The 10,197-nt window shown below is 38.4% G+C and overlaps 1 protein-coding gene across 1 annotated transcript; it reads left to right on the top strand.

Moving 5' to 3' along the window:
* Positions 1 to 3,557: 3,557 nt before the first annotated feature.
* On the top strand, positions 3,558 to 9,694 carry LOC101161268 (solute carrier family 22 member 13). The gene is made up of 11 exons (XM_011486543.3): positions 3,558 to 3,663; positions 4,156 to 4,619; positions 4,692 to 4,795; positions 4,942 to 5,096; positions 5,759 to 5,927; positions 6,019 to 6,139; positions 6,702 to 6,796; positions 6,898 to 7,112; positions 8,178 to 8,286; positions 8,729 to 8,935; positions 9,296 to 9,694. Exons 2-11 carry the CDS (start codon positions 4,245 to 4,247, stop codon positions 9,363 to 9,365), a joined length of 1,620 nt encoding a protein of 539 aa, XP_011484845.2. The 5' UTR covers positions 3,558 to 3,663; positions 4,156 to 4,244; the 3' UTR covers positions 9,366 to 9,694.
* The last annotated feature ends 503 nt before the right edge of the window (positions 9,695 to 10,197 follow it).

Genomic DNA, 10,197 nt, shown 5'->3' with positions numbered 1-10,197 from the left:
TTTAATAAAAAAAGCTGCAGACCCACATGTCAATATAAAGCTACTAATTTAGGATTTTTAGAGGCTTACGAGTGGAAACGTTGCAGGAATTTCTTTACTTAAATATGACTACTGAAACCAGTTTTTCTTTTCTTTTGTTGACTTGTCTAGCATTTAAAGGCAAGGCATAAACATTTAATCAATAAGCCTTTTTTAAGCTAAACACAAAAGCTTTTTTCCTCAGTGTGACATCTGTAACCGTTTTCCAAACTTACTGTTCCTGGTTTGGGTCCTGGGGTTCCTGGGGCCTATCCCTGCTACTTTTTGATGAAGGCGGGGAAAACCCTAGACCATTGGCCAGTCCATGGCAGGAATGCTTAGAAATGTGGATATTACTTCTAAAATGTAGTATGTGTAGAAGTTCTCCCTTATCTTACAGTATCACTCTCAGAATTGTAATTGATCACATGACTTTCTTATTACTATTAAGTTACTTTCTTAAATTTCTGATATTATTTGCAAAACTAGAACATCTAAGGTGAAATATGTATTTCACATTTAGAAGAGGGATGATATGATGTAATATTGATTACATTGTTTTGTTTTTCAAAGTGATTTTACTGGGAGCACAACTGGATTACCAACAATCAGCGTTAATGATTTTAGTTCATAATAATGAAATGAAAGTCCATCAACGTAAAATGAAAATTAGACCAAACAGAGAACCTTAGAACTGTTTGCCTCTATAGGGAAACCTTTATTATTGTCTAATAAAAGCCAGTTAAAGGAAATTAAAAAAATTCAACATTGCTTATAACAAAACAAAACACACATATTGGCTCTAAAAAACAGTTGTAGAGACATTTGAATAAGGAGAGATCCAAGGAATGAGAAAAAATAATTATTTGTGATACAGAAAGAGGGGCAGAAACGAGTCTATATACTTTGGCAGTTAGGATCTGGGCCATTAACGTCTTGCATCCTTTGGATAAGCTCAAAACAAAACTAGATGGACCCCAGAGCCTTTAGATGCTGATGTTGTTGAGGTCCAGAGACAAACAGTCATGAATTTAACCCTTCTGCTATCCTAGGCACTTTAACATTGGGAGTTGGGTCATCTGGACCCACTAGACAGTGCTCTGAACCTTTTTTCTTCAATGATTTATGATCTTCACTGGTGTCGATGGATTACATGAAATCTTTCCACCTTTATCCACCTTTGTCACGGTAGGGAGAACACATCAATGTAAGGGTGGGGTCATCAGAGATAGCACAAGGGTTAAAGGTGAGTTGAGAAAGAAAAGCAGGCGGGAAATCTAACTATTGGTTCAGAGTGAAGGCCTAGTTGATGAGGGTGTAAAACAAAAACCCAACCTACCTGGAAGTGAGGTAAATCTTCCTTATTTATTCCAGTAAAGCTTCACTTTAAGGAGCACAAAAATGAAAGTTTTTGAGTTTATGAGGCCCAACTGGACAAGTAATTTTTAAAGCATGACTGACCTCGAGCTGAAAAAAAAAATATTTGTCTTACTGCTTTGAGCATTTGATATGAAGTGCACTACATTTTACTACAAAATATTTAGCCCAGTATTTTCCTTTTTGAACAAAAAGTAATTTGTTTTTGTAAAATATTCTATTTGAAATAAGTAAGTCCCAGTAAGCCGGAACAAGCAGAAAAGAACACATTACTTCTCTTCACTGGCTCTCACTTGAATCTAGAATCAAATTCCAAATCCTCCTGCTTACCTATAAGGCCTTAAATGGTATGACCCCATCCTATATTAAAGATCTCATAGTGCCTTAACAAGCAAACAGAACACTTCGCTCACACAATGCAGGACTGCTTGTGGTTCCCAGAAGTTCTAAAAGTAAAGTTGGAGGTAAAGTCATCAAGCCCCTGTCTTATGGAATAAGCTCCCAGCTCATGGAAGAGGCCAACACAGTTTCTACATTCAAAGTTTGGCTTAAAACATTCCTCTTTGGACAGACTTATTGCCAGACTAGCTAGTAATCAGGGAATATTGAACTAATTGCTCCAATACCTAACTTACTGTAATTTTGGGGTTAATAATTACAATTTTCATTACTTCTATAATACATATTTCTCCGCAATAGGAAGATGGTTTCATAAACCGGGCCAGGGCGGACTATTCCCCCTGCTGTGGCTCACACGGGCTTGTCTCATGCCCCCCACTGTCCCCCAGTTCCATCTGGATGAAGTTAATCTGCTACACTATTTAAACATGTAGTTGTTGAGTTAGATAAGCTAATTCTTCTCTAAGGGTTCTGGTACATCACCTGTCCATCTGGGAGAGGGTCCCTCCTTCATGTGGACACCCTTGAGGTTTCTTCTTTTTTCCCCAGTTTAGTTTAGTTTAGTTTAGTTTATCAGCTTAGTTTATCAGCTATTGTATTTTATGACTGATTTCATGTTTTAAACAATTACAGGTGAAGCCCGTTGAGACAACTGTGTTGTGATATTGGGCTATGTAAAAAATAATTAATTTAATTGAACCACTTTGTCAAAAAAGACTCATTTGACACTGTATTACATCCTAAAACAAGCAGTATTTTACCTGGACAAGACTGTGTTTGTAAAAAAAAAACAGAGTTTGCATATTGCAATGAAGGAATGCTTCATTTTCATGCATTTTAGAATGATGGGGAAATGACTATATAAGATAGTGTCACCTTACAGTCCCACTCCAACCATCTTTTGATCTATTGTCACAGCATTCCGTTTTTAGTTAAAACAAAAAAACTGTCGTATTCTAGGACATAGTTTCTGCAGAGCAGCAGCGATTTCTCAGAAATTTGCCTCTGAGTTGTGAGCAGTCAGAGCGGTTGTGAGCAGAGTAAGCCCGCCCCTACCCCTCATCATCCATTCATCCATTTACATGCTCTCCTGCTATCTTAAAGCCCCTTATAATCCCAACCTAACATTACTGGTGCAACAAAAACGAGCAATATTGATGCCATCCAGCCTTACATCTTTGAGCCAGATGTCAGCTCAGCCGAGGAAAATGAAGATGTGCCAGAATCTATTTGTCTGCAAGTGGATGCATCAGAATGGACCAGAGCAGGGAGCTTGTGGCCTGCTGATTGTAGCTTCTACATCACTGCTACAAGCTTTTACTAACAGCATTTTTTGTCTGTCCCTGATTCACAAAAATTTGAATAAAGAAATACTCACAATGCAATTTTAAACTTAATTGTCTATATGTCCTCCATCATGAGAAAAATGCCACAAGAACATATTAAAAAAACCAAAACCATTTTTTTTCAGCAGGGTGGCCTTCATGCACTTATCAGTTTTTCTGTCCATGGAGAAATGTTAAACTGTGAGGAAATTCATTCATTCATCCTTTTTTTTTTCATGAATGAATGAATGAAACTGTGAGGTAATACAAACCATATAGGATGAAGTTAATTGCAAAATGCGTCAATGTATGTCAATGAAGGTCCTCATTTCTCTCTAGGGAACACTGTATAAAAGAAAAGTCATGGGATCTGGACCTATTCAAGGTAACCAATCATGTAAGACCTGGCCTGAAAGATGGGTGGGGCATCATCCCAAACTGCTTACAGTGGAAGGAGAGAGAAAAGAGCTGCTAGTAGGATCAATTTACAGAATCAACTATGTTAGCTTTTGGGAACAACTCAAAAATGAATGCTGGCGTAAAGGTATGTTTGATCGAGGTCAGGAAGCCTAAAAACAACATTTGTTTATGTAATTGTCGCTTAAAAAGCATTAGAAGAGAGTTGTTGGTGTTGCTGCAGAAATAAGGAACATAATTTCTCTGATTTGATGCCCTAAAACTTGAATGACGTCCATGACTGCTGTATTTTAACGTCTAAACTCTGCAAAACATGCCGAACGTCTTTGCTATAAGAGATTACGAAATGTAGAACAAGACTTTTTCTCAGCCATAAACTAAAGAGCAAGGCGTCCCAGCGTTATAAATATACTGGAAACGGCACCTTGCTCTTATGTAACTCTCACTAAATCTCATGCTGCTGTCAGTCGATGAGTTCATTGTAACTGGACTTCAGGCCAAAGCACAAACAATGTTATCCTCATGTTACTCAATAAACAGTCCAAGAACGGCAGGTTATAAAAGCTGGTCTGTCTTGTTAAAAAGGCATTTATTGAAGTGCTTTGTCCTCCCTCCTCAGGTTCACGGCTGAGGGCTTAAACATTGATGGCTTTGTTTTAAAAGTCACTCACCAGCAGCATCTCTGAAACAGAAACCTGCACCCTCACCATGACTGACTTCGGGGAGATTCTGCAGAGTGTTGGAGAGTTCGGACTCTTTCAGAAAACCATTTTGTTTGCACTTTGCTTCCCGAGTCTTTTTCTGACTTTTCACCTCGCCAGTCTGATTTTTGTTGAGTCAGACCCGGAGCGACACTGTAACACCGACTGGATCCTTAAGTCTGCCCCAAACCTGACTACAGAGGAGCAGCTGAACTTGACTCTGCCCCGCCGGGAGGATGGCAGCTTCAGCAGGTGTAGGATGTTTGTTCCAGTGGACTGGGACATCCAGACCATCCGGGAGTACGGACTCAACGACACCACAGTGTGCACCAACGGATGGGTTTACAGCAATATGAAGTACGAGTCCACCATAGTCACTGATGTAAGTGAAATAGCAAGCAATAAACTGAAGTGTCTCTCCTTTACTAAGTTTTAGATCATTGTTTGTCCTCAGTTTGATCTAGTCTGTGACCAGGCTTTTTTGAAAGAAGTGGCACAGGCTGTGTTCATGGCAGGAATCCTGGCTGGATGTCTTCTACTTGGACCATTTGCTGAATCGTAAGTGTTCAAGAAATAGGCTTTTATTCGAAATTAAAGAATTAAAAACATTAGAATTTTAGTTTATACTGTATATGCAAAAATGTCATTAAAATGTGTTCATTGGGAAAGGATTATTCACGATTTGAGAATGTCGTCTTTTCCAGGTTCGGTCGGAAGCGTGCCACTCAGATCCCAGTTTTTCTGATGCTCATATTTAGTGTAACGACTGGCCTCTGTCCCAACCTGTACCTGTACCTGTTGTCTCAGTTCATAGTGGGGATTGGCTATGGAGGATATCGACTTAACAGTGTTATTCTGGGTATGCTTTACCTCTTCATCCTTCACTTTAAAGAATGACATCCAAACTGACTCATTTATCACTTTAAAAAAAATATAAGGCAATATCAGACTTTTTCTTTGGTAGCTCCTAAATTCTTCTTCTTCTGAACCAAAAACATGTAAACCATTTCCTAATTTTAATTAAGAATCCACATGTGGTAAGAGTTTAACTTAGCCCCTTTTCTTTATCAATGTTTGACCCTTTCCCTGCCTTGTTTTTAAAAATCTTCACAGAATAAGGCAGTGAAATCTTCCTTTGGATGTAATCCCAACATTCAACAGTGCAATCTGCACATTGTCTAAACTCAGATCATGTTTGAAACTCTGCAGCGTTGTCTGAAATATTTCTAAAAGCAGGTTAGAGGAAGGTTAACCCACGATTCAAATAAACTAGTTCATTTAAAGGAGGCTGATTTCATGTAGTTATTGGAAATAATAACAGTTTGCACTTAACTTAAACTGCAATTATTTTCATCAACAAGAAGGAAATACATTTGAGTAAATCACAAAACAAACTGAATTGCATGAATCTAGTTTTTTAAGTTTTTTTTTTGCATTTATAAGGCTTCATTGTGTCAGTTTTCATTTGTCAGTTGACTTCTTGCCCTGACTTTGATGTTCATGTCCACTCCATGTTTGCAGTTACAGAGTGGATCGGTCCATCCCAGCGGTCATGGGGAGCTTGTGCCACCCAGTTGTTCGGTGCATTGGGGCAGTCCGTCCTTGCAGGCCTCATATACTACATCAGGAACTGGAGAATGGCTCAGTTCATTATAGCGACTCCATTCACTGTTGTCTCTGTTTACATATGGTGTGCATTCAGGTTTTTTTTTCACTGTTACAAAAAGTTCTGCTTTGGTCAGTACAAGCAGTGACAAGAGTGATTGACCAGTTCTGGACAGGTTCATTCCAGAGTCAGCCAGGTGGTTGCTGGGAAGAGGACGCATAGATGAAGCCAAGCTGCTCATTACCAAAGTGGCAGCCATCAACAAACGCACTATTTCAGACTCCATTCTGGAAAAGGTACCCTTTCAGAATTTTTATTCTCAATGCAAAGTCAAAATGAAATTTAAATAAAACATAACTAACATCAGTAGCTGTAGTTTCATTTAAAATTGATAGATTTTAAAGACCCACTCCAGAAAAGGGCCAGTAATACCGTCTAGAATGTAAAGAGATAAACGGTCATGAATTTAAAAGCAGAAGTATGGTTGTGATTGAAAGAAAGAAAGATGGGGAATTTAGCTATTGGTTTAGAGTGAAGGCTCAATAGATGTGTGGAGTGAGTGATGCAAAAACTCATCTTACCTGGAACGGAGGTAGATCTACCTAATTGAAATTGCACCAAAGCTTGATGGGGCGGAGCACATGCTCACTGGTCTGCTCCATTCTGATGCATCTACTTGTAAACCCGCTCACAACTCAGAGGCAAATTTTGAATGAATTTCTTCCACTATAACGACGCAGCTTCTAGACTGCATAGTGTCAGAAAAGATGATTTTATTTTGAGGAAACTAAAATGCTTAAAAGAGGCTATGAGGAGTAAATGTTAGCGTGATGTTGTGTTCATCTCTGTGCATTCCAGATTGTTATGAAAGAAACTGAGACAAAGGGAGGCATAATAGTTCTTTTCCAATCCCCTGTTCTTAGGAAGTATTTCCTTACCATAATAATGGCATGGTAAGTCACACTTCACCATGCACACACCAGCTCCACCAATGTGACACAGAGACGAGCCAAACCTAAGGGGCAATTGACAGCTTTTGTCCGTTTTCCCACAGGTTCTCGCTGAATCTCACTTACTTCTGCCTTTCCTTCAACGTGGGAAACTTTGGTTTGGACATTTTCCTGACTCAGGCCATGTTTGGCCTGACTGAACTGCCGGCTCACATTCTGTGTATTTGGCTGCTGGAGTTTGTGGGGAGGAAGGTTTCCATCATGTCCACACTGTTGATCGGAGGATTCCTGTGCTTTTCAATCCTGGCCGTCCCTCAAGGTAACAACACCCTTCAGATTGGCTCAACCTCCATCCAGCGTATGAAAAATGGTTTTACGCCATTCCTAATGCATTTCAGTAAAATTAAAACAATTATAAATAGACTTTAAGGTTCTTCGCCATTATCAAGATTCTCTGTGATTTAATCCTCATTTAATCCCTCAAGTAGTTACTTTTAACACCCAACGAACTTTCTTTGTCCTAAAAATAGACTGAGATGATCAAAGTCCAGTCTGCTGATAAAAAATACTTTATGCCCAGTTAGGGATATTGCTGCGACTAACAGCTTATACAGCGCCGTTTAAAGCTATCTGTCTGGTCATGAAACAAAGCTGAGGCCAAATCTTTCATCCCTCACCACAGAAACAAACCCTTTTTCAGAAATGTTCAAGTGCATTCGGATGAAGGAAACCAGAGTCTGTGGGTGTGATGCACTAAATCAGAGGTGGGGAGCTCCATTCTGGTGGGCTGGTGTGTCTGCAGGCTTTGCCAAGTATCAGTGGCCCACTTATGACTGATTACCTGGATCGGGTGTGTCCAGCCAATTACAACATGCCAGAGGGTATGTTAGAATACGAGCAGGAACGCAGCCCTCAGTCTCCATCCCCCCTCTAGACTCAAACTAGAGTACGACCAAGACTTCATGTCAGTTGTCTCTTTAAAAGACTCTATTATCATAAAGATTTCCCAAAGTTTTTATATCATATTGTAAGATATCAATTTCCCATGGCATCTAGTTGTTTTAGAAAAGATGGTACAACCCTGAAGCCGATTTTTTTTTTAATTTGCTTGCAGAAAATAGGTAATTATTATAATTACAATATATAAATAATATATAAATAATTATAATTAATTATAAACCCAACTTTATTAAATTAAAGTAGACAGTTGATCCCTAAAATAGTTGACCAAAAACAAAATTAAAACATGTTCATGAAAAAATGCTGGATGCCAAAAAGGTTGAGGTTGTGCTGAAGCCACAGTTGGAGTGCATGGACCCCCATAGCCAAAGCTTTGCACCACCACAGTTTTTTTTTACTCTGTTTGTTGGTTTGTTTGTTTCAGATAATGCCATTGCTGTGACTACATTAGCAATTGCTGGGAGATTTTTTACCAACTGGGCTGGTTCAGTTTGTAGTCTGTATGTTCAGGAGCTGTTTCCAACATCGTTTCGGTAAGTGTGAAAAAAGAGAACAAAACCTCATTTGTTTGTTGAGTTACATTTGAACGCTTAAAAGCCCACTTCCATGAAAATCGCGTTTTTGGGTGTCTTTAACTTGTTCTTGTCACCTTTTCAGATGATGGAGGACATATTTAAAGATAATTAAGATTAAATTTGATTTAGGTGGATTTCTTTATTCAAATCATTGTGAAACAGGACCAGATGATAAAATGCCGGCGGAAAAATCTTGTAGCAGTGACTTGGTAGCAAGCTTCCTGCTCTGCTCCATTCTGATGCATCCAGTTGTAGACAACTAGATCCATGTACTTTTAATATAGATCAAAAGTTGATTGGAGTGGGACTTTAAGAGTATTAACTTTAGCTATTCAAAGGAGATATTAATAAGCTGCATAAATAATCATTAATCATGGAGATACATTTATTTTTGTTTCAGGCAAACAGCTTCTGGTTTGGGCTCAATTGCAAGTAGAGCTGGAGGGTTACTGTCACCCCTACTCAACATGTTGGCTGTGTACCACTGGTCCATACCCATCGTGGTCTACAGCAGCCTCACAGTGGTCAGTGGAGCTCTGAGCTACCTGCTTCCTGAAACCAGAAAAAGGGAACTCCCAGATTCTACTGACGAGGCGGAAGGAAAACTGTAAGAAAGCAGTTTGTGGGTGACAGCTCTGTAGAAAAACCAGGGTCAAGATGAGCAGTCAAATGTTATTGCTGAAAATCAATATTTTCACCCATATGTTGGAAAAAATACTAAAGCTACTAATTATATTTATTATTTTGACTTTTATCTAATTGTGTTTGTGTAGGACATAAATTTATGTTTAATACAATTATAATTTATAAATCTAAATATAATGCATAATTATAAACATCCATTAATCATAAGAAGAAAAACTTTTCAGAAGTAGGTTTTAGGATTGCTGGTTAAAAAAAGCTTTATACAAATATTGTTGTTTTTGTTTTTTGCTTGATGTTAACAATCTCCCCTTTCGTTTCACAGAAAGAACACTACCTCGAGAAACCAGCCTGAGTCCAACAAACCTGCACTAAACAAATCAACCAAACTGTAGTCGGAATAGTTGTTTTTTACTTTTCATCAGTTGGTTTTCTCCTTACTTTCCTGCAACGACAGCTGAACATGTGTTCATGTGTGCAATTAACTGGCTGACTAACTAACAGATTATTGTAACCTGGATCCACAGCAATTGTAGCGGTTAATTAAGTTTATATTCAGTTAAATTCACAGGTTCTCCTTTGGGAAGGAAGTTTACAAAGTTTGCAGCACAGGCTCGACCTAAATAGAGCAGCCCATGCCAAGCAATATTCCAATTGTCAGTTTATGTTAAAAAATAAATAAAAGTAACATTTCAAAATATGATTTTAGACAAAACTGTCATTTCAGTCAGACAACTCATGCAGTAGTAATAATATTTATTTTTCACATCTTTTAGTTTTCTTTCACATACTTTGTTGCTTTCACATTCTTTGACATTCACTTTCCTTTAAGTTAGCATTCACTTTCCTCTGAGTAAGCATTTCACATTCCTTCAAGTTAGCATTTCACTTTCCTTTTACTTGCACTTCACTTTGCTTTCACTTTGCATTTCACTTGCTTTAACTTTGCATTTCACTTTGCATTTCACTTTCCTTTAGTTTGGCATAAAACTCTGTGCAATTCCAAGAGACAAATTTACATAAACTTTTGGGTAATAAATACCCCCAACACCAATTTAATCAAGGTTGGAAAGAAATGTATATTAGTATGTAATCAGATGAAGTGTGTTTCAGAGGCATTCCATATTCAGACTTACAAGTATGACTGCTATGTGTGACCCGGCACCTTTGACCGTTGGGCCGCTCCCATTCGAGTACAGCGCCAAGAAGGGAACACACTATCTAGTG

The sequence above is a fragment of the Oryzias latipes genome, chromosome 17 (genome assembly GCF_002234675.1).
Source record: "Oryzias latipes chromosome 17, ASM223467v1".
Taxonomy (NCBI): domain Eukaryota; kingdom Metazoa; phylum Chordata; class Actinopteri; order Beloniformes; family Adrianichthyidae; genus Oryzias; species Oryzias latipes.
This window is presented reverse-complemented; position numbering and strand designations above follow the sequence as displayed.